This window comes from Ammodytes marinus (assembly GCF_949987685.1).
Source record: "Ammodytes marinus genome assembly, chromosome: 17".
In the NCBI taxonomy this organism is placed as follows: Eukaryota; Metazoa; Chordata; class Actinopteri; order Uranoscopiformes; family Ammodytidae; genus Ammodytes; species Ammodytes marinus.
This window is the reverse complement of record NC_137221.1, coordinates 17,766,003-17,790,570: the sequence shown is the minus strand read 5'-3', so window position 1 is coordinate 17,790,570 and position 24,568 is coordinate 17,766,003. Positions and strand designations below refer to the sequence as shown.

General features: G+C 41.5%; 3 protein-coding genes across 3 annotated transcripts; all 3 read right to left on the bottom strand.

The window, feature by feature from the left end:
* Positions 1 to 953: 953 nt before the first annotated feature.
* On the bottom strand, positions 954 to 7,273 carry LOC307263675 (homeobox protein Hox-A10-like). The gene is made up of 3 exons (XM_080044889.1): positions 7,170 to 7,273; positions 2,863 to 3,940; positions 954 to 1,977 (listed from the first exon to the last, which is right to left on the bottom strand). Exons 2-3 carry the CDS (start codon positions 3,725 to 3,727, stop codon positions 1,703 to 1,705), a joined length of 1,140 nt encoding a protein of 379 aa, XP_079901015.1. The 5' UTR covers positions 3,728 to 3,940; positions 7,170 to 7,273; the 3' UTR covers positions 954 to 1,702.
* A 1,367-nt stretch (positions 7,274 to 8,640) lies between these two features.
* hoxa11a (homeobox A11a) lies at positions 8,641 to 11,562 on the bottom strand. Its single transcript, XM_080045041.1, has 2 exons — positions 10,756 to 11,562; positions 8,641 to 9,975 (listed from the first exon to the last, which is right to left on the bottom strand). Exons 1-2 carry the CDS (start codon positions 11,423 to 11,425, stop codon positions 9,743 to 9,745), a joined length of 903 nt encoding a protein of 300 aa, XP_079901167.1. The 5' UTR covers positions 11,426 to 11,562; the 3' UTR covers positions 8,641 to 9,742.
* Positions 11,563 to 22,078: 10,516 nt separating this feature from the next.
* On the bottom strand, positions 22,079 to 23,790 carry hoxa13a (homeobox A13a). The gene is made up of 2 exons (XM_080045642.1): positions 23,064 to 23,790; positions 22,079 to 22,515 (listed from the first exon to the last, which is right to left on the bottom strand). Exons 1-2 carry the CDS (start codon positions 23,722 to 23,724, stop codon positions 22,268 to 22,270), a joined length of 909 nt encoding a protein of 302 aa, XP_079901768.1. The 5' UTR covers positions 23,725 to 23,790; the 3' UTR covers positions 22,079 to 22,267.
* Between the last annotated feature and the right edge of the window lie 778 nt (positions 23,791 to 24,568).

The window sequence follows — 24,568 nt, the reverse complement described above, 5'->3', positions numbered from 1 at the left end:
CATGCCCACGGTCGGGCACATTTCGACGACGAAAAAAGAAAACCAGTGGGGAAGTCTTAATAACATTACGGCATACAGGTTAAGAATACTAGCCTACTATACACAGCAGCAGCCAGTCACCCCTCCCCAATGTATGAAGCTAGGGAGGGTTTAGAACATGCTTCTAGAACACTTCTCTTCCATTTTCATCAACTCCCATCATCTGTGAGTCCCTGTTTTGCTCTCCTTTTTCGGTCTCGATGTGTGTAACTGGGGCAATTAAGACAGTTCTATGTTGCAGGGTTAGAAATGGACCCCAACAACATGAAACTACCTAAACCACTCGACAGTCGATCCGGGCCTCAAGTGAATCACAATCAGCCTAATAACAGTGCATCGTGCTCGTCGCTCTCCGTCATCAAGTGTCCAAAAAGATCGTCTGTATTGAGAAAGTACAGCTGTTTTGTACACACACTATAGTGAAGAAGACGCTGTAACAAAGCGCAAATAGAACCAATTCACAATGATAGGTGGACTTACCCGATCAGGGAAATGTTAATCCCAGTACTACAAAAAAGTAGAGCAGAAGGTCATTTTTTTATCCACAATGATATCCGAACAGTTGAGTTTTCCAGCAGGGAGCCGGGCCTCCTCTCCGTCTGAAAGGCTCTCCCACGACTGAAGCTGCTCTTAGAGGAGAGGGAGAAAGCTCATATACCAGCCAGTCATAAAACTCTACAATAGCCGACTGGGCTTGCAGCTAGACGGCTTATAGCCTAATATCTTAATTATTTCCGATGGCCATTACATTAGCCTCTAGAAACACTTCTTAGCTGGTTCACTAAAGCTGAATCTCCAGCCGAGGTGCCTGTATTATATGGGATATTGAAGTATTAACCGAAGAGCATGTGTTTCTGTTTCTGTATAAAAAGAAAAACCTAAACCCACAGTGCAAAAATACAAGCACCATCCTCCTCAATGCGAGCTGATAATTTATTAAGCATTACACAAAAACACAATGTCATATGTACACAGAAATATACAATAAAAACAATGCCTCCTTCACTTTGCACTCCGTTTTCCTGTAAACGTCCTCAATGTGACAAAGATGATTTTTTTATTTATTTTTTATTTTTTTACATTTAGCTTGTACATACAATAGGCCTATATCATGGGAGTCTACATCTAATGGGGACGAGTGAATTATTCTTCCCTTGGTGATGCATAGGCTTTATATTTTCGGGTGGTTTAAAATAGCTTTTAAAAAAACTTTAGGAAACTTTATATCATGCAATTCCAATTAAAATAAAATACATTCTGATTCAATTTATAAAAAGAATTACCATCGGCATGGATGGGAGAGGTCGATTTAAGCTATTTCCTGGGCACAATTAGTATTTTACTATTTAAAAAAAATTGCTTTCATTTAATTCCACTGACACTATTCCAACCATACGACAGAAGTGACAGAAACATGGTCGACAATACAAAAACAAGACATCAGAAAACAATCAAATAGAACCAATAATTTTCATTTTTTTCCCTTTCTTCTCTTCTCAGTAGCTCAGAGAGGATGATGTATTGACCTGCAGCTTGTTTGGAAAATTAAAGACTGTTCTACCCCCACAGTGAAATGAGTCATTATGTGGGCAAATTTGTGGGGGAGGGCGCGTGTCATTGATTACGCCAATTTTCTCCTATTTCAATGTGATCACCTCGTTCATCATGAAAATCCGTAGTTGGAAGTGAGCTCCCGGATCCTGTTCTCCCGCGTCATTTTCTTCAGTTTCATTCTGCGGTTCTGGAACCAGATTTTAACCTGTCTGTCCGTCAGGTGGACGCCTTTACTGATCTCTAGGCGGCGCTCTCGGGTCAGGTACATGTTGAAGAGGAACTCCTTCTCCAGCTCCAGTGTCTGGTGCTTGGTGTATGGACAGCGTTTCTTCCGGCCACTTTTTGCTGTCAGCCAGTTGGCCGTCTTGTCACTTTTTGTGTCTCCTACAGAAACGGCAGATACCATGGTTATACGCACTGCAACACGAGTCACTGTGTGTGTGTGTGTGTGTGTGTGTGTGTGTGTGTGTGTGTGTGTGTGTGTGTGTGTGTGTGTGTGTGTGTGTGTGTGTGTGTGTGTGTGTGTGTGTGTGTGTGTGTGTGTGTGTGTGTGTGTGTGTGTGTGTGTGTGTGTGTGTGTGTGTGTGTGTGTGTGTGTGTGTGTGTGTGTGTGATGCGTAAAGTAGTATGTCTTCCTATGCGTAAAGTATGTCTTCTCTCTAGACTTGGAGTTGAAACGTCAGTACTAGAACATATTATTAATTAGAAAATATTACCAATATTCCAGTGAAACAAACATAGCTGGTGTGTGTGTGAAACGGTGGAAGAACGCATTCTAGTACATTATGGCACAGAATAAATATATAGGCCTTCACGAATAGGCTACACATAGGCCTCTGTACTGGTATATTTTACGCAGCGCTCAATAGAAAACTAGATAAGGCTATACCTATTGGTATTAGATAAGTACAAAATATAGATACAAAATGTAACAATGCAGGATTCTATTTGAAAAATAATTTCGCATTGTCCATTTAACTGTGGGTTTGTTTCAAAACCTATAGCTTTGCCAAATAATTGTCGACTAATTTTCAATTTTACGCATAATCTTTCTGGGCCGTATTCATGCGCATAAAGCCTACATCATGTTACACATTAATATAGTGTTTTTGGACTTTGACACAAAATGTAAATGAAAAGTTTCCATACCCCTGTCTTGACTTGCCAATGCAATCTACCCATTAAAATAAACCTCGACAGGAGCCATTAAAAAGCCTCACTACCTGCAATGCATGCAAAACGAAAACATGGACGACCACACCTATTTACCTTGAATGGCTTTTGCTGGCCTCTTTTTGTCATGTTCTTCTGTCTCGTCAGCTGAGGAGGCTTCTGCATCCGAGGATTCGCGTGCCTCCTCGGTCCCCGGTGCAGCGGCGTGAGTCTGCAGGTCTGTGCCTCCCGAGGACACGGGCTCCTCGGTGTTCCTCCCTTCCTGCGCCGTGGCTGGGGTAGACGTCGATGTTGGTGGCGTGTGGAAGCGAGCGGGAGCAGTGGGGTGTAGGCCAAAATGAGTCTGGGAAGGGTTCGGCTGGGGGCCGTTAGTGTTGTAAAGTTTATGAGAATGTGCGTGCGTCTGAGACAAGCGGAAGTAGCCCGGCACAGGCACTGAGCCCCCGCCGCCGCCTTCGGTAACTGTACAAGAAGTTGAGCCGAGACCGGCTGTCGTTAACCTCGAATATGTCAGGTCTTCGGCGGTGGAGGCTTTGGGGCACTTCGGCTGCTCATACAGGCAGTAGGTGCTCTCTTCCTTAATATTTTGCGGGAAGGAGCAGGGCGCGACTTGGGGACCTATCGGGTGCTCTTGGTCCATACGACATGACCTCTGCGCGTCCATCCACATCTCCATGCTGGACATGTACGCGCCTGAGGTGGACACCATGTTTTGGGAACCCAACTCGCTCCGCTTACCCATACCTGGGAAGTATCCATAGCTGTGTAGTCCGTAAGGCACTTCTGTAGCTGTGCTGTGGGGCATGCACACCGCGCTCCCCGTGTAGTGACCTCCGCCACTCTCGGTGCGGCCACTGATCAGAGAATCCACTAAAAACGCATTTCCTGACGGGGTGTCCGAACATGACATTATTGTGGTGTATTTTGGCGAAGGGAGAAGATAGCCCTTTCTGGCTGACATTTCTTGTGCAAAACATGCTGGATATGATTAGAGGCACCCCCCTCTGCGCCGTGCGGACTGTAAAACCAATGGAAATGCTGGAAGATGGGCAGTCCCTCCCACTCCGCGGCTACGTAGCAGCCGGAGCGATATTCATCATGGAGCTGAGGCAGAGAAAGGAGACAGCCCAGCAATCAGTGTTTCCTCACCTCGCCTTATTGCACCACTGTTACCCTGTTAAAGGAGCGAAGTCCAACACGATACAACGTTTAAAAATACATATTTATTTTTTTAAATGTTCTTTTATATATGATTATTTTTAACAAGCTTTGAAAAGTATTTGAAATACAAACCACCAAATGATGTCTGAAGCAAAAGTTGCCCCCTTCATTCATGCAAATTAAATGATACAAGGCTCAACAATAGGTGCAACACTGTTGGAATGGTCAGATTTACGAAATCACAAACCACTAAATTGATATAGCTTAGGTGAGACTCACGATTGTGAAAATAAACAAAAGAAAAACAACCCCTTTTCGTTACAAACACGCTAAAAACACTAGCCTACATTAATAAGATATGGTCTTATAAGTGGTGGAAAATCCGGTTTAAAAGGCGTATTTGCTGTAGACACTCAACAACAAAAACACACTAACAAAACCTTAGGACTTAGTGGTAATAAAATGTAACTAAAGGGAGAATACGCCTTTGGCGAAATGACTTGGCAAGAAGCCGTTTTATATTGTGCATCCTTTAGCCTCAATACAGGAATCTTCTTCTGAACTCTGCCGCACTAAAATCAAAGGTGTAAAGACTAATATAGAAAGTGGTTTATCAAACATACTAATTTGTTGACTTTGATATTTATATTTTCGTTTATTTCATTTTACGCAGGGGGAGTCTCTTAAGTAGGCTAGTTTATATCAAGTTGCCATCTTTGAACTGTCTTTGTGTACTACTAAAATTAGTATATTACATCTTAAATAACCCCTTTTTGCCCTAGCTTTTATCATAATGTTGAATTATGTCAAATGTATCAATATTAACAAAGCTATGCTCGTGCGTAAACAACGGTGAACCCATTCCATCACCAATAATTAAATGTTATAGTAACGAGGAAAAAAAGCCTTTCTACGACAAAATAATTGGCTTAATATTGACGAATTACTTCACTCTTTAAACACAAAGGTCTTAAAATAGCATGTAACAGGATATACAGTATGCTTTATTAGAGCTTGTATTAGGCCCTGAGCGTCTTTAAACGATATATAAAACAAGCGCATATACTTTTACATATCACATTAAAACATGACACTCTTTCACAATTATCTATTTGAAAAGTAGGAGTTGCATTTATACCAGCTGAATGTGTTTTATTTATTTATTTATTTTTTCACTCATTTTGGATATGTAAATGAGTTCTACGATTCTGCACCCGACTAGTCATTACGGACGATAGAGAACAATATACATTCTAGATGTGCTTTCTTTCAAAGGGTATAAAGAACAAACATATAATTAAGTTGTTGAGCATTATTTATCTGCTTTTAGTATAAACATAAAAACAACTAACTGTGCTCAGAATAAAATGAATCCTTGGATAAAGTTCCCAACATATTGATCACTGCGTCGTGACAGGACAGGCACAATGTGGCACAGTAAAGCAGACATAAAGGTTGCACATACAAGTCATCCTGTCGGTCCAATTTGGGGCAATAAGGGACACTATAAAACTCTCCTTTCATCTCATAGTGTCCTTGGCCATGTGCACTCTATTGCTTTCTCCAGGTTGAAGTTAATCTTGGCCAGCTTTGCCATTACCAGGCCCAGGTGGCCGCTAGCCCCCCGGGTTCGTTTGCAGCCTGTTGCAGTGAAACGAAGAACATTTGGGTGAAATTCATAAATTGCGCCCATTTAGGTTTCCAAACGCTCTCTCATTGACAGCTCATTTATGTACACTGGCTTTAGATTTTTAATGCGTCGGCTCTGGACATTTGTCACTCGCTCCTGCTCCAAGCTCAGATATTTCAAAATGGCTTAAACAACTGGAAGTAGGTTGGAGGTTATTTACGCGTATATAGATATAAAACAACAATCTATTTCAAAAGCGTAATGATTTACCACAGAAATATACCAAGTAAAGGGCATTTTCTGCAATGCGGGACATTTAAAGACAAAGGCCGCGCGCCAGGCATTTGCGCCTGATTAGTAAATTCCCCCAGACGCACAAAATAATTCACTAAAATGTAAAGCCACTAAATACCGACAAACTAACATATAAGTCCAAAGCCCGTGTACCCTTCCCCGCGGCGGCATGTTCCTTATGGGACATTTGAGCCAGTAGGAAACATGATATATCAATTAATTATGTGTGCCCAGTATTAAATTGTTTTTGCCTGCACACTTCGTGGTGTCGTACTGGCATGCATGTGGCCTATCGATATCTTTGTGTTACAGTTATTAATTGTAGCTATTAAATCTCCATTTTCACAGCTGCCCGGCTATTACGCCCTTTAAACAGTTTACTCTGACCACTGGCTTTGATCCGGCCCATATAATCGTGGCCGAAGAGGCCGTTAGAGTCGTATCATGTTCGTCCCGAGTGCAGTTATGAACAATAATGCGGAGTTTTATTACATCCAGCGGAAGCATTTATTTTTCACGAGAGACAAAGGAGAAAGGGCCTCGGTCTACACACATTAAAGCCCCAGAATAGCCACTCGCCACTTGGACTGACACTGATAGCCTGACGCTGCGGCTCTGTGTCGATGACAGGAAGTAAGGGGAGACGCGATTGCTGCCCTATCGCAGTCAAATCGACTTTTTTAATAAGAGCTTTTGTACACTTGGCACGTACAGAGAATAATGTGTTCTGGAAGGATGTCAAACGTCGTTAGAGGATTCTTTTGAAGAGGAAAGAGGACGAAGGAGAGTGAGCACACAAGCCAGCTGCTGTGATTTCTGATGAGCTGCATTAGCATGAGAGCCATCTGAAAAAGACAAAATTCATCTGCTCTGTATCCAGCAAACCACTGCTTACCGTCGCATCGTTAAGATACCAACTGTAACCACGTCTTTAATAATTAAGGCAGGCTCTACCCACAGCCAAAACATTAGTGGTTAGACTGTGCGGGGTTGCAGATCTCCAGGTAGGCTAAAGGCCGGCCATGCTATAGCTTACTATAGCCTACTTCTACTACCACTAAAAAGCTCAAGCTCAGCAAAATGAACAGCACATGCAGCATGAAGGCTTGGCACAGATGTGTTGCCTTATTAGGGCCCCCAGTAAGACTTTCTCCACCGCATGGCCAAGTGAGCACCAGAGAGAAAAGTAGAAACTAAACTCAAAACAGATCCTATCTCAAAATACAGGAATCTAAGGGATGCATTCACAGACGGTTTGCTCTTGCAAATAGTAAACTATTCAAGACACAGGCTATGTTGACAAAAAAATAAGGTTTACCTGCGAGCATTCGAGGTGAGCTTGGAAACGAAAAGATCCACGGCCATGACATTGGTCCCAATAGCGCCGCCCGGTGGCAGAGCAGCAGCCTGATGCAGCCATTCGTCACTAAACTCAGTCGAGGTGGACAAACCCACACGAGGGGCAAAATACTCTGAAATGAAGTCGATGCAGCGAGCAGGCAGAGGCTTCTCCTAACCGTCCTCTCTCTGTCGTTGCTCTCGCCTCCTTGGTAACACAGTTAATAACCTTGGGTCTCAGACGGTTTATTGCACTGCACTCCAATTGTACAAATGCCCGAGACTCTCAGACAGCTTTTATGGCAGCGTTGCTGCGGCAACGGGGAGGATGTCCCGTAATTAGGGACGGAATTCCAGAGCGCAGTAAAGGATGCGCAAGGCAAGGCCGGACTATGGCAGAGAGAGGCAACCATAAACTTCAGCCTCTCTCCCCGTGTTTATGGCCCTTTTGACTGTCATATATGAACGCCAATGCGCTGCGGCTAGCTCCCATAAACACAGTGATAACAACAGCAAATATGGCGACCCTCGCCAAAGGAGACTGCTGTTGGAACTGTGTTTCCAAAGCCAATCAGTGAAATGACAACTCGTTTCAGAGAAAGACTGGAGGAGAAAGAAACAGAAACCAAATTAGATGTAGATGGTGAAATGCTGAATGTTTGGAAACAAACAATACATGCTGCGAAGATGGAATAAGGTGGATCTATAAGCAATCACAGTGGTTCAATAACATAGATTTCCTTCAAGATGGATTTAAGAGCTGTAAAATATCTTATATGGCTCGATATATTATGAGGCATGGTTCAAAATCATAGCAAAACACAACTACACAAACAACTTGAGAGCACAAAGAGCAATAGAATAGAATACAACTTTATTTGCCACAAAACAAGGGTATATGGTATTGGTTTTCGGTACATAAAAGCAAATAGTTTATAGTTTCTAGTTTAGATCTCCGTGTATATGTTAGGGGGCCCTTAATACATTAATTCAGATTTGCTTGTAATATTTAACATATGAAAAATATACTGCTTTATTATTGTAATTGTATATTGTATTTTATATGTATTATTGTATGTATTGTATTGTTTTAAATATGAATATAAACATGTTAAATCTGCATCAGGCAGTGGGGTTTGTTGGACACTTTGCATGTGATCCCTCAAATCTGCTATAATGATTTTATTTTTTATTTTTTTTATTGTGTACTGTTTAATTCATGCACCTGATTGTGATCATTGTGACATTTCTGCTGAAAGCGTAAGTTTGACGGTTTAATTCTTCGTGCGTAAAATGTTTGAAATGCGTTTTAGTTTTACTCGCCAAAAGTGTTACAGATCTAAAAAAAAAAATCCTATAAAAGCCTGTGGGAAAACACAACACAACCACGCAGTTTTTGTTCAATAATCTTTTCATTTGTTTTTTATTTGGAAATATAGTATAATACACAATAGTTTGGGCATACCAAGCAGTTGATTCAATGCGATGACCCTGACCAGCCTTGCCCTGACTGCACACTTGAAATTGTAGCTTTTTTCAATCTTCTTTAGACTGCAAGTACCAAATGATCACGAGTCATGAGAAAAATATTCTGCGTATCAATATGAGACCGAAGAGGTCCGCTGCATATACCTGTGTGAATATGTTGGGCGTGTACCTCAGTGCAACTCCACACGGATCCAGTAGGCAAGCTTATCTCTCTGGTTTGGCCAGCATGGTCAATGCTCAACTAATCGTCTCCAAAAAAAATGTCAACGACACCACAACATAGATTTGGGTATTGAAAGATACGCAAAATATAAATACGTGTATAGCCCTCATTATGCAGGCTACAGGAAGTCGAAAAAAAGCTCGCCTTGAGGTCAGCCCAGACTGAACACGGAATCCCAATAACCTGTAATAATGGACTCAATCTTGGCTAGCCATGGCATTAAAGGAGATAGTAAACGAGTGGCTACAAAATAAATAAGCACACAAAACAGAAACACGATACATTCTCATCCGTTCGGACTCATTATTTGGTCACACCAATACAGAATCAGTTATTAAAAGTCACATATTCGCCGTCATCCAGAATCCACCACATTTCTGATTTTAAAAGCAGAAAATAAATGAAATAAATCTTTTGATTACAAAATACACTGGTTCAGTCAATTACAGACTGCTAAATTCTGCCCGCGTGAAAAGGAAAATGGACAAGGCGTCTGTGAGTCACAATAATATTAAACACGGGCCTTCGCAGGAACACTTAGTCTTTGTGAGGACACAGATTTCGTTTCTACATTTTCCCAAAACGGTCTGAAGTGCGAAATCAAAGTCCAATGACTGCCTCAATTCATGCTCACTCTTTGTGTAATTCAGATCACAGGATACGGTTGTCCTCGAACTTGAAATCAACCACTGTGCAGTGTTGTTGCTCCTGTCGCGGCCATTGTGGTACGCAATGTTCACTGGAGAGAGAGTCACAGCCGGAGAGCCTGCCTGTCTGTCTGTAAACGCTGTCAGTCCCACGGCAGAGGACATTGAACGCTGTGATGGTTCTGCTCTGACCCCCTACAGCAGGGGGTTGGATGTATAATATTGTAATCTATCTCTGTTCAGTTTTTTCTCCTTCATGCGGCGATTCTGAAACCAAATCTTGACTTGTCGATCGGTGAGGTTGAGCATCCGGGACAGTTGCATGCGTTTCTCCTTGTTTATGTACACACTGAAAAAGAATTCTCTCTCAAGTTCTCTGATCTGGTATTTGGAGTAAGGGCACCTCTTCTTGCGGGTCCTCTGTCCACCTGGAATGCCAAAAAAAGACAAATGTAAACATTTCAAACCAGCCATGACTATGTAACATGAAAAGATTTATACACAAAATTACGCACGAGTGGATTTCCTTTACATACAGCATTAATAACACATTTCCCAGTAAAGTGCCATATGGTGATATTATATTACACAAAGATTACCAAACCGTTTGCTGCTGGTTCGCCAGACGACACACTTGGGCTTTGACCTTTTCTAGCAAATGAAAACAACAGGCTGACTCTTCAAATATACGCAGCTAATAGCTTCAGGAAAGGGACACCGTGTTGCATTAGGCAGTTTATATGAAAATATTCGTTTTAAAAAACACATAAAGTGGGGAAATTTACAAAGTGAACATAGTCCATGATAGTTTTAACACGAGAGCTTGTGTGTGCTAAACCTTAACCAGAGGCAACACCCTCATTACATGCATGTGCGCCTTTAACACTAAGAAACCGTAAAACAAGTACGTTTATAATACACGTAAAATTAACCAAGGTATGTAAAGGAATTCACATCCATAACTATTTTTTTTTTGTAAAACGTCAGGGAGTGGTACACAAAAATCAGCAGCCTGGTGTCTTTCACGGCCAATTTCAATTCCAAACACGTGATCCTGCAGTTTATAACAAAGTTTTGTTGGGGAGTGGGGGGTCTACAGGCCCTCTATAAACCTTATATGCTTATAAAACAGCATATAAAAATGTTAACAGCACCGCGCAAGATTGCAAACTTTCTCTCATAACCAAGGCGCTGACTTTAATACGTACTGCTGCTGCTGGATTTCTCCTCATTGTTGCCGGAAGATAACTCGGGGCTGCTCGTCTCATCACGGGGCTCCTTCGCCTCGGTGTCCCTGCATGACGGCGCGTCCTCCGGGGCAGAGCTGGGCTGCTTGGTCGGTGTCTTGTCCCCCGAGTAGCCGTTCGTGGAGGAGCTCTCCGACGCGTTCCCGTATGCCGTATCGTAAAACTGATCGAAGGCTTGTGGCAGAACGCCATTTCTGCCTACGTTCCCGTAGAAATTGGTGGCAGCGGATCCGGCGCTGGCGTGGTGGTGGTGGTGATGGTGGTGGTGGTATGCGGCAGCAGCAGCTGCGGGGCTGTTTTTACCGAACATGTCCCCTACCACGGCGGTTTGCGCCGACAGACAGTCCCGGTGCACCATGTCCTCGGCGCTGGGGTAGCACTGGGGCAAGTTCCCCCTGTGCGGCCATTTACTGGACGCGTCAATGGCAGCATAGTCCCTGAACGTCACCTCTCTGACGGGCTGGACCTGCGGCAGGTTAGAAGAATAGGAATATGTCATGGGGCGGGTAGACGGGGTCTGGGACAAAAACGAGGGAAGACCGGAGAAATCAGCCCCCGCCGAGACGTAATAAGTGCAACTGGGCAAATACATGTTCGATCCGACGGGGACCCTTTCGTCAAAATCCATCATCGTAGTTCACCCTGTACTATAACTCTATGTTGGGGTTGGATTCCTCTATAACCACCCTGAACATGGCTCTGAAGCGCCGTGCCTCTTGCCTCTTTGAAGCAGGTTCGCTAAGCAGAAATTTGGAGACGTAAGCTGACGTGGAGAGCCATCTCCATCCACTCCACAGAGGAGGAGGTCACGTGACCACGCGGCAGAAATTGACAGCTTTTCAGGCTGTGCTTATGTGTGTGTGTGTGTGTGTGTGTGTGTGTGTGTGTGTGTGTGTGTGTGTGTGCGTGTGCCTGCTTGTGTGTGTTTGGGTGTGTGCACAGGAAAGAGAAAGAGCGTGTGTGTGTGTGTGTGTGTGTGTGTGTGTGTGTGTGTGTGTGTGTGTGTGTGTGTGTGTGTGTGTGTGTGTGTGTGTGTGTGTGTGTGTGTGTGTGTGTGTGTGTGTGTGTGTGTGTGTGTGTGTGTGTGTGTGTGTGTGTGTGTGTGTGTGTGTGTGTGTGTGAGTGTAAGACAAGACTGCTATGTGTCCTAAAGCTTGACATTGGTGGTTTATAACCATTGAAGGCTTAAAAAATGAATTCCTCCGCGTGCAGCGGAGTCACAGGAAGACCAAACTATAATTGGATGCACGGCTGTTATAAGAGGGATTTTCAATCGAAGCTTTCACCAAAATATCAATATCAATTTCCCACAAGTTCCGCGCTTTTCCACTCTCAATCTGCCACGGAGGAATATGTGTGCGTATTTTAGGCTTATGGGGTGTTCCTTGTTTTTAAATTGTGTATAAAAAGTCCGATAAAATAAAAAGGAGTCTGGAAGCTCTCTTTCCCGAACCCTAACTGACAATAACATTAACTAAACCAGCATTACCGGCAATAATAACATGGACCTTATATTGGAGGAAGGAGACACACAGCTTATCTCCGAAATCTGCTTTTAGAAATGTCTTAGTCATCATCATTTGGTGGTTTTACAACATACCGTTTGGCCCAGTGGGCATTTGGTTATCAGGGTCATGTTCAAAGTAGCGACTAATGTTTCAACTTGCCCGGTGTTAGTGGCACGATAGCACAGATCAAGTTGAATTTTTGACTAAAGTAAATAAAGGATACTATCTTAAAAGTAATTGTGAACAGAATACAACATTTGAGGAAACCCCAGACAAGGAACATTTGATTTCATGTGAAACCTTACACCAATAAAAACAAGTAGTAGTTTAAATTTAAATGTTTAGACCAATACGTTTATTGTTGATATGTTTTGCATTTGCGAGAAAGCAGAGAAAAAACAGACACCTTTCAGAAAAGACCACAGTGGAAATGTGTGACAATTGAAAGTGTGTCGCCTACAACATTAAAACGGTCTGATGCTATAGTCAAATGTTACAGCCTCATTTAAATGTTTTTTTACAAGTAAATTGTTGAATAATACTTCTCTAATATCGGTTTTGCATTAAATGGTGGCACCAACAGCTCCAAAAACTCGCAACATTCAAGCCCCGCTCCACTTTTACGCACGGCTATTTCTTTACGTTTTGGTGCAAATATTTATTCAAATGCGCGTCACTTAGTAAGAGGACAGCTTCCAGAAATTTACAAGACACTTTTATGTTTTGATGAACAATAAATTCCTTCAGATCCCTATTTCTTTTTCTATTTATTCCCATAGCGCATATATACATACATTCCCGTAAATCCCATCAACATGCACACAACACCAAATAAAACTGATTCTATACGGATCAGGTTGCATGGGATTTTAAAATAGCTACAGCTGCATTGCACAGTTGTAGTTCAAAGAATACAATTTTAATTTTCTTTGTGAATCTATTTTTAAAACCATGATTGTGAATAACCCCAATATCTTGACGCTATATGTAGTCGTGCGGGAATACGCAAATAATTTTGGATTAAAGGTTTCCTTTAGACTGAATCTAAAGTGAATTAGGACAACACATCGACAGTATATTTTTGGAATACAGGAATTTATTCTGTTTGTTTCGGTAAACACAGCAAAGCGCCAACCCTGGCTCTCTGCTTTGAAGCCCCCGTAGAGCTTGTTTTGCAGGGGCTGCAACCTGACTCTAATGTGCTGTGAGTCAGGGACCTGAGCTCGGATTAAGACAGCTGACCCGGCCCCACAGTCCGTTGTTTACATTTTGATCCAACGAGCTCCTAATGGCACTATGTGAAACACAACCTTAAAATATCACACACACTAAGCCTTTGCAAGCATCCACTAGCGCCCTGTGAGGGTATCAAAAACAGGGGGGGGGGGAAACGTGAATATAGGCCTACTGCAGTATTCCGCCGTCCTGCGTATACAGGCCATTTTTATTTGGATAGATTGCAGGGGCACAAACAACTCGAGTGTCTTTGCAACCGCACGCTCCGCCTCTCAGTCAATCCAGACAAATTCTACGAGTTGTGCTGAAGCTTTTAAGTTGTAATTGAGCACAGGATGCCCAGGAAAACCAAAGGCAGCTCTGCACAGACCTGCGTTTTTATAGCTGCTATAGTATTCCGCTGCGCTTTTTTTTCTCCCCACGGCCAGACAGACACCACAAAACTGGTCAAGCGTGATGGGAAGTCGCCACCTACACAAAGTCAGCTGAGGATTTTCGACAACTTAGAAATATATCTTCTGGGTCCACAGCTAAGGTAAGATTTCCACTTGCATTAAATAAGGTTGACTGAAAACATAACAACAAATATCTCTTTAATGGAAACAAGCAATAATAAAAAATTTAAAAAATGTCACAACTATGTCAAATGTGTTTTGTATTAAAGAAAGTTTCTCGAGTGTTCATCTGGCCATCCTTTGTGCGGTTTTCTGGTCAGTCTGGCGTTGCGTAAAAGCTCTCAAAGCCAAAGCTTTGTCTGTACGGTCGACTTCAAGTTCGGGGGAGGGAGAGGATCCTTCACAGAGAGCAAAGGGCCCTCTGTGCCCCGGATGGAGTTGCTTTAATTGCCTTTGCATTAACGTAGTCTTTAGGTTACCAGATCGGTTCATAACGTTAGCATGTAACTCTGAGTTGAGGGAAAGTCAACTGAACTTCACCTTCGCTTTAACAATGTCTCATGAGAGATGGAGGTCGTAATATACCGTCTCGAGTAGGCCTATGTTTGAATTGAACTCTAAATAATGCTCTAAGAGTAAACACTCTTTACCAATACATGATGTTACTATGGAATTATTCTATGAACCACCAACGTTGACAATACAATTCATCTTGTGCACTTTACACACAAAAACAAATCAGTTTATGGCAGATCTAGGACTAAAAGATAAACATTAACGCACTGGCTTTTGGTAATAAACAGCCATGAGTGACTATGTAGGAGATCTGATACGGAGACAAATAGACAGTGTATTTACCCAGGGACACTGTCTATTTGGCCTTTGAGTCAATTTAATTCCTTTGTTATGTTTTCCTACCTTGTACAAACACAAACACACACATATTGGATTCAATTTAAATCTAAAATGACAATGTAATGAAATCACAGATATTAACAAAACATTTAACTTTTAACATTTAAATGGAGTGTAACTCGTGGAGGGATTGTAGCGCAGAGGGTTTGAGACTAGGAGAACGCTCGTAACGTCCAGATAGCCCAATCCGTGAGTCATAAAGCCTTGTTAGACAACAAGTCAACAATCAAGTGTGGGGAGGATCTGAACGTACAGTTAAACGCCACGTCAGGTAGGCTAGGCTTTGGGCAGTAAAGGAGGCTAAATGGGCGCATTCAATGTCTTGCAAGGAAACCTCCTGTAGTTTAAGTCTTCGCGTGAAAGAAAAAGCCCAGAGCTTTAGTATAGGCTGTTTTTGTTTTCATTTTATGGTCGAAAAATGGGCCACCACACCTGCGCCTCAAAGCGTCTATTGACTTTATTTTTTCATCTCAAAATAAAAACACCGCCTTTAGTCCTACAGAGCAGGAGGCCGAAAATAAAATGCCTCGATATACAAGAGGAAGACGGGTACCAACTGTTGGTCTTTATGCACACACTCTACACGTGCATTAAAAAGACCACAAAATACAATTTAACTATGTGGAGGTTTGTAAGGCAAAGGCTACTGGGACCATTGGCTCACAACCAAAACAAAACAGAATAGACTAAGCTTTCCATTGATGCATGTATAATGTTCCGCCTAAGCAGCCACTCAAATATAAATGTAGACCTACGCGTTTACCTAAATAATAATTAAGAATTCAATTATACAATGAGATTGTTTTAAGTGTTTTTGAACTTGAATTGTCTTGGCTCAGACGTTATCATGATGCAGGCTACAGTAATACAAGCCGAGTTGCAGTGGGGTGGGGGGGTATATAAACCATCAGACTGAAACGTGAAACAATCGCAGCTTGCACTAAAGGTTGCGCACAAATGAACGAGCAGGAAAAATATCAGTAAATGTGAACCTGATATCCCGGCGTCACAACTGTTGATTGGTCCACAGGTGACAGAGAGACGTGGTCCGATGGGGATGGCGACGACAGAGGGGCGAGGCGGACCACACAGGGGCCATTGCAGGGGAACTGGCCAACTCCACGGTCAACGGGAGCACCTTCTGACTAAACATGTGGAGACTCGCAGCTCTGGATTAGCACCCAGAGGGTATCCTTGGAAACAAGGCGTCAGCTGGAGCAGGCCTGCATGGACAAAAGGACATAAAGTGGACTTCAGTGGGGGGAATAAATGAGACTGTACAAAAGGGGAAAAAAATTAGACAGACAGAGACAGAGGTCACAGTTTAGGTGTAAAGATAGGGTTTCTAGCCTTTGAAAAAAGAACAGTTGCGTCAGAAAACCCTAGTGTCGTAATTGCGCACTATGGTTTAAGCGATTGTAGAAAAGAGAACACATTCAGAACATGAGAAATTATATTTCCCCTTACATTCCAGTCCTTTAAGTGTGTGTATGCTAACAACAAAATAGAATAAGGAATTGTAGCTATTTTTCCTTTTCCTGCAGTAAATAAATAAGTCGGAATGAGCCCGTTGAATAGTACAACCTTTAATTAAAGAACGTTTGCCTTCCCGTTGATTATTTGACATAAAAACAGCCTTTTCACATTATAAGTTATGTTGGTTTTCTGCATCTCTACTGCCTTTTGCCTTACACATCATCTCCAACAATGAAATCAAATATCATATTTAACAGTGGTATATGCACATGTGCGTATATCTGTAAAATGTTTCCAGACACTGCGTTTTTAATCTCCTTGTTTGTGTTTTTTCCACACGTGAGAATCCCCGTTTTAAAAAAAAAAGCACAGACACATAGTCCGCTTCAACTGGGACGTCTAATTTAAATATAGTCTATATCACGGATAAACATGTAGCCTATGTTTGACTGGACGACGAACGAAAATACCGCCGCTGAAATTCATTTCTCGCTCTTGCCCTTTCCACATCATCGTCTTTGTCCCGCATTTTTACATTCAAGCTCAAATGATAAGGAAAGAATCTCGCAACGGGATTGTTTTAAGTTTCTTCAATTCATCCAGGTTCCTTTAGAGGAAAGCCACCAAATGTTCACAAAATAACTTTTTTTAGTAGAACATCTCATTCTTTAGAAATTCCTGTTTATTGTATCTCATTGAAAAGTATAATTTACGAACTAAGAGGAACTAATACGTAAAATCATTGCCATCTGCCATTGAATATTTTTTCTGCATCAAGGCAGTTAGCACAATATCAGACTATTAGAATGACAAGATACAAATATGAAGTAGGCCTATGTGTAGCGGGGCTTTTAAAACATTTTCAAAAGACGCACACAATGTCATAATTTCCTCGTGTTGCTTTTTATAAACACTTTTCGACACGGAATCACATTCTCAGGAAAACTTTCTTTGTTAAAAGTATTTTAACTAAGGTTTGCTGCTAAATAGGACTTTATATGTAGGCTATCGTTCTAGTTGTATGTTTATAATTTGACTAAAATTAAATTCGAATTGATTTTGAGGGAATTCAATTCAAATGCATTTAGGGAAACAATAGCAACGAAGAAAAAAGACCCTCTTTGCTTTCAGTGTATTCAAATACGCATTCATACTCACTGCGTATATCTTTCTTTTAAAAACATGCAGTAGGCCTACATACACTGCCTTTCTTAAATGCACACAGTAAATTATTTGGCATTTGTATAGCAAACCAAACGGTATCAGGACGGGAAAATCCCTTCTGTGGGTGAATAAGGCGGCGGCTTGGACACGGAGGAGGCTTCCACATAATCTCGGTCAAGTGCTTCTATTTGACCGCTGTCACGGCCTTGGATAAACTTATGTTTGCTGCAGTCTTTGAGGTGTATTACGAGATTACTCTCCAAACCCACGCTCTCAGGCTTGACCACGACAATATGGCTGGGAGACTGAAGGTTGCAGGCCTCGCCTCCATTACGCACAGAGACAGCGAAGGTCAATGTAAAGAGCAATGCCTGGTGTTGGCCGTGTCCGTGTTCAATCACGTCTGACAGGCGGGCGAGAGACATACCGGGCTGCTCTTTGGACATGTGGTCCATGAGACCTGTCCATTGATCCGAAAAGCTCCCAAGGTACAATTTTATTACAGATATTAATAGAGTTCCTGCCTGGATTATATGAAAGACACCTCTGCGGATTTAAAATATGCCTACTCCTTTCAGTCATTTGGACGAAATCAAACATGCCAGGTTTTTTGTCTTGCAAATAAGTAATTGAACTGTTGGTTTAACCTGGAGTTGAAAAGTAAAATGGCACAGTATGCTTTAAAATATGTTGTATTAAAGCAAACCCTAACAGACCATAATTCCCTCACTTTCCCCACTTAGGCCATGGCCCATGTGTGATTAAATACAATGTGAATGATGCATGGAACTCTCTGTAAAGCATTTTAAAGCCGATAATTATTAATATTATTATAACAAGAGCCTTCGTAATTGAATTTTTTTTTAGCACTGATATTTCTTGTAATTCACTCTTTTGCCGTAGTGTGGCAGCATAACTCAATCCTTGCACAGTGCACCAGTCCAGCGTCCTGCGTTTCCTGCCACAGCCGATGGGCTGTCCCACATCAAAGATGGCTCATTTTAGAGAGGATGGACTAGTGGGCTTGTTTTGGTTCACAGCGAACCAATAGGACGAGGCCGTGCAACCCCGCAGCCAATGAGGTGCCGCGCCGGTCACACGCCTATAGTAAACGTCCGCTCTTCTGCTCATTTACGTTTCTGGACGACAGGATGCACTGAGCAGTCAGACATCTCACTTTTTTCCCTATCTCTGATTGTTTATTGTATAACACGTGCGCGCTCCACCGTGCCTACGTCAGAGGACGTGGGGGCATGGCAACGCTACATTCCGGGCTCGAGGACGTAGGCTACTGTGTCACATTTCTGTAGCGTTTTTTTTATTTTTATCAGGCAGCTGGTTATGGGAATATAATAAACACAAGATAGCTGGCTACTTGGGCTTGGCCTACTATCGAAAAATACTCCACAACCACTTTTAGTTAGCAAATACATGTTAAGATAATCCTGAATGAAAGTTTGTAAGACTATTTGGGCTAAAACATTTTATTTATTTATTTTTTACAAAAAAATTTAATAAGTTGTCCTCACATACATAGGCATATAGTAGCCTCATTTTAACTGTAATATTAGCCTTATACGTTTATATAATGATTTTGACATTTTGGGAAAAAAGGAGGACATGCGATAGGCGTTACAATTTAAGTCCAATTAACAAAAGCATTTTAGATTAGTTGTGTTATAGCCTATACTAATAATTAACTAAATCTAGTTTCAACCGACCACCACATCAAGTGTAGGCCCATTAATAATTATCACTACATATACAAGCCTAATACCAAAAATAATCAATTAAAGAGCCATGTAATTTAGCACACAGTTTGCAGTTTAGGGTTTATAGATATTTTAAAATTAAGTAAAAGTATTTAATTTAACAAAATGCTGACAATCATTCGTCCGTAGGCTTATTTTTTAGTTAGTAAAGCAACGTTCAAGCTTCTCAGCGCGTCCAACAACCTGCATTTTCAATCATAAGGAGAAGCAAAAGCCTTATTTGCGACAGCTACCGCCGGTGGACTTGAAATGACTGAACAAATACATGTGAAGCTGCTGAAGGCAAATTATCATTTGTGATATAGGGCTACACAAATTAAACTGACTTGAGTTGGCTACATATACCAGAATGGACTCAAACAATTATATTCCAAAGTAAATCAGCATAACAGGTGGGCCAGCCAGCTTTGGATGGGGTTTTGGTTTCATGCCTGACATTTGACTGCCAGTGAGACTGAATCGTATTTATTAATGCAGCCAAACCAAACATGCTGGGATGTTTTTTTTTATCCTTTCTTTTTCTTGGCTTCAGCTGCAGTACAAGTGCACTTTGTCACTGAAGAGGAATTTTCCTTTTTTTTAAGAAAAACAAATACATATTCACACTCTATGGACCACCACGTGATTATACAGTGAACAATACGAGACTAATTTAGGTTTCTAGTACAACACCACAACACTGCCAGCAAAAGATAGAATCAATTCAGATGGCCTTGTTTTAAATTCAAACTGCAATTCAACTCATATTCATATAGCACCAATATTTAATATATTGTGTTTTACATGTGACGCATTATCAAGCGAAACATTACCATAATGCATCAAATTTAAATTAATATATTAAAAACATTCAAAATTATTTAACCGCGAGTAATTTTCGAAAAATGATGATGAATTATGGAGGCGTCACGGAAAGGGAAAACATATGAGCAAGATGATTAAAGGATTCCTACCAGGGTTGGGATTTCACATGGGCCTAGGCCTATGATTTTACTCAAATTTGCCAAAGACAAAATTAACGCGTTTAAATAAATAATCATGTACCGTACAGCCTACAAAGCAGACTGATATCCGGCCGCCTGGTCGGTTTGAAACCAGTTGCCTAAATGTAGTTAAATTAATTAAACAGAAATGATTTAAGTGAGTTAAGCTGTCCGAAACAATTTATTTTTGTTTATGAAAATATATATTCATATAACAATGCGCAACGGGTCAAATAGCTGCATTTCACTATAGTACCTTATTAACGCAATGTAGGCTAAATATTACATCACTGTATCAAAAGGCCGAACATGAAAAGTGACTTGGAACTGTAGCCTATCATTTTACAGTAAAGCACGAATTGATAAGGGAAAAAAACATTAAGGTATAGGCTACATTTTGATAAAACTAGACGCACGTTTAACCTTAATGCACTTTAAGATCAAATGTCCTTGAAATCATTTTGATATTTAAGCGTCTGCTTTCATTGTATATTTATATGTACACTGTCACACACACGAGTAGGGGATGTATTAAATGTTTTATATATTTTGATGATTTAAATAAAGGTTTTCTCTAAAATGTCCAACTGCGTCTGTTTAATCACTACTGTTTGGTAAATAACTGAGAGAAAAACTAATGAAGTGGTTATTTTATGATGAAATGAAAATTGTATTATTATTATCATTAACTATTATTTGCCTAACAATGATATCAATTATATTCAGTAGACCTTCAGCTCTGTATGGGCTGTGTCGATTTATAAACCGTTTGAGTCTGTCACAAAGTCGTCGCTAGATGGCGATGTCAGCCTACATTTCAGCACAGAAACGCCTCAAATGACTTATTTCCTCTTTTCCATGAGTCAAAAAAGAGCTCTAACTACGCACTGTAAATATTGGAATTTAAAATAAGAATGTACACTGGACTACATTGCTATTTGAGGATTGAGAAGGCTGTCACAAAGAGCAACGCCACCATAAGACACAAGTCGCAGTTGAAACCTTTTTTGTCACATAAACTGCGGGAGTATTGTCTTAAAAGAGTATTTTGTTAAGGGGAGCAACAATAAAAGAGCAGGTTTTTTGTTTTGTTTTTGTTTTTGAATATGAAATGTTTGGATATGAAAAATATAAAACGGGTTATTAACATGGTCACGTGGATTTTCAGCAGAACTTGGATAAAATTCAACCAAGTAATGTTTTTTTATTGGGACGGACTTTAACACCGACATACTGGACTCAAACACAATTATCCTAGATATCATGCCGGAATTTACTTTATATACAGCCACAAGAATACGCACACATTATAAAAGCTATGATTGATATGAACACATATCCTGGACGATTATCTAAGCATTATAATAAGAATAATTGCACAATGGACTGGATACGAATGAGAGCACGGATGCATCATAAGACTAACTAAGCACGTGAGTATGGGGAAGCAAAGGGAGATTAATATTTAACATTCCCAAGGTCCAAATCATGACACCGTCCTGCGAATCTTCGCATTTATCGCTATCGTTAAACTTCTCAGATAAAGGCGTAGCTCGGTGGCGCACACCTTTCTGAGGTGGGGGGTCAGTTTTCCCGTGAATGCATGCTGAAGGAAAAAAAAAAAGGTCACACATACTGCAGCTATATATTTTCTCTTGTTTCCCCCACTTGAGTGCTTCAGCAATATTTAACAACAAGTGGCAGGAAATGGAGGGTCCAGCACTAGGCCTCTGAAATGTTGTCCCAGAATCTCCGGGAAATCATTTGGCCACATACAAATAAAATCATATTCAGTCATATTCAGTTTTTCCAATCCATGAGTCCGAGTAAGAGTGTGTGTGTGTGTGTGTGTGTGTGTGTGTGTGTGTGTGTGTGTGTGTGTGTGTGTGTGTGTGTGTGTGTGTGTGTGTGTGTGTGTGTGTGTGTGTGTGTGTGTGTGTGTGTGTGTGTGTGTGTGTGTGTGTGTGTTGTGTGTGTATAGTTTATTTCCGTCAGATATTGTCTGCGATAAAAAATAAAAAAAACTAGCTGATAGGTTTCGATTTGATGACAACTTTCTTCTCCTTTACGCGTCTGTTTTGAAACCATATCGTGACCTGCCTCTCGGACAAGTTGGTCCCGGCAGATATCCTCCTCCGTTTGTCTTTCGTGATAAATTTATTGGCGCCGTACTCGCGCTCGAGTTCCTTCAATTGCACCTTGGTGTATGGCACGCGCTTCTTTCTTCCACGTCGATAAGAGCTGGAGTCTCCTCCGCCGTGGGACACCGCGTCTGCAAAGGAGAGAAAAAGGAAGCTGTCAAGAATATGCTTCTCAACGAGTGTCTCACCGTCATATTCAGCCTCAAAATGGAATTTTTCATTAATTAATTGAAAAACTGTTCATAATTGAGCCACAAATATTCCACTTGCTTTCAATATAAATCCAGTGTTTCAAAAATATTTTTGTAGATTAATGTGCTATCCCAAAAAAAAGAATAAAATGAATATTGACAACTCCATGATAATGACAGCTGAATAATATAAAATAATGTAACTTTTTTCTTGGAAAGTAAACAAAATAATCGAAAATACGAAATAATCGTGTTTTACACTTCCTCTTAATACACTAAAATGTTCCATACCTTAAATGTATTCCGTCATATTGTTGTAAACAAGCTAACATACTCTTGTGCCGTTCGTTGACCCAGCAACTGACACTTCGTACACCCTCAGTATGTAGGCTACAATGTGTATTCTGTGTGCTATGTGTGGCAATACACTAAGATATACAACAGCTCTGTCGTGTAAAAAGCCTGAGACTATGAGGTAAACGGCTCACCTGGTATGGAGGACTTCCACATGTGTCCAGGCTGAGGCTGCTCCTTGGTGCAGTAAACCTGGCCGTTCCAGCCGTTGGCGGAGAGAGTCCACGGTTGGTAGCTCTCCATAGGCAGCAGGGACTCGTGTCTGGCCTCTGACGGCGCACTGATCGTTGGCACCACGGGAACGTCCAGGTAACTGGGGACAGGTTGGTATGGACCTGAAGGGTAGGTCGGATAAAAAGCGAATTCCTTTGCCCGAGAGGTGAAGTCGTCGCCCGAGGCAGACGTGTCCATGTATTTCTCTCCATACGCGGAGGGGGGCTGCGCTCCACACGACTTAATGCTGCTGTGATGCGACATTCTGCACGGGTAATAGCCGCTACCAAAGTAGCCATACGGCAGGGACGCGCTGGATGAATTCTGAGCCGCAGAGCAGGGACTGCACTGCTTCATTGGCTCGCCCATACCCGAGATGGGCACGTCGCTGGACGAGTACGCCGTGCTGGGTGCCAGGGACGCGGGGTGCGCCATCAGATTCCTACACTGGTTCGCAGCAAAGTTGCCCCCAGCAAAACCCTCCATGTTCTTGCTCACTTCATCGGAACCGCCGCCGTTGTCGTAGAGGAACATCACCGACGGGTCGACCCAGCGCGGACGGAGGAGCAGTGACGTTGTCATAGCACGGCATCCAACATTGAAGCTTCTGGCTCTTTTTTAAAAAGCACAGAGACTGAAAAAAGGAGATACTGGTTCCCAGAGAGTAATGCCACTCTGACGCGCACAAGAGCGCCGAGGTTGCGCCGTCATTGGCCCACGTGTTGTCACGTGACCGTGCTATGCAAAGAGGACGGTAAACATCACCCAGCACAGATAATTAAATGGAGAAAAATGCGGCTTAGTAAGGTGACCGTATACCTATCAAGGGATTTCGCATTTTTTCGTGTCTGCTTCGAATGAGATGGAAGTTGTGCCTTTATTTTTAAAAAGTAAGACACACATAATATTGGTCTACTTTTTATTTATATTTGGTTGTATTTCAGAATCCAAAATGTTTGAATTAGGTAATATTGGCTTGAAAATAGGTCTTTGTGTTTGAAATTCCAGTAAGGATAGATTATTGAAACGTGCTCAAAGATTTCAAATAAAACAGCTATTACATATTAATTTACATTTGACTTATATGCATAGCCGTGTGGCCTTTACCACGCACAATGACCAGCCTTTGTCTGCGTCTCTGTAAGAAGTGGATATCATTTCAAAGCCATTTAACTAAACGAGACTCCCATTTAGATAAACATTGTATTTAAGTATATCACTAGGCATTATCAACATAATTTAACACACTGTCTGTCTCCCGTTGATGCAGTAACAATGTGTAGTTTGACACACTTCACCGTTCGAACTCTGTACAAAGCACCGCGCATTCAATGTGGGATTGAGACATGATATAGAAAAGTATGAGAGTCGACATATTTCAAGTATTTGAATTTACGTGTGCAAATATTCCTGGAATCACAGCCCC

Coding starts and splice junctions, on each gene's coding strand:
- LOC307263675 (XM_080044889.1), bottom strand. CDS start 3,727: ATGTCAGCCAGAAAGGGCTATCTTCTCCCTTCGCCAAAATACACCACA. Junction 1,978..2,862: donor GCCAGCAAAAGCCATTCAAG/GTAAATAGGTGT, acceptor CCGTTTCTGTAG/GAGACACAAAAAGTGACAAG.
- hoxa11a (XM_080045041.1), bottom strand. CDS start 11,425: ATGATGGATTTTGACGAAAGGGTCCCCGTCGGATCGAACATGTATTTG. Junction 9,976..10,755: donor GGAGAAATCCAGCAGCAGCA/GTACGTATTAAA, acceptor TTGGCATTCCAG/GTGGACAGAGGACCCGCAAG.
- hoxa13a (XM_080045642.1), bottom strand. CDS start 23,724: ATGACAACGTCACTGCTCCTCCGTCCGCGCTGGGTCGACCCGTCGGTG. Junction 22,516..23,063: donor GTGGAAGTCCTCCATACCAG/GTGAGCCGTTTA, acceptor TCTCCTTTGCAG/ACGCGGTGTCCCACGGCGGA.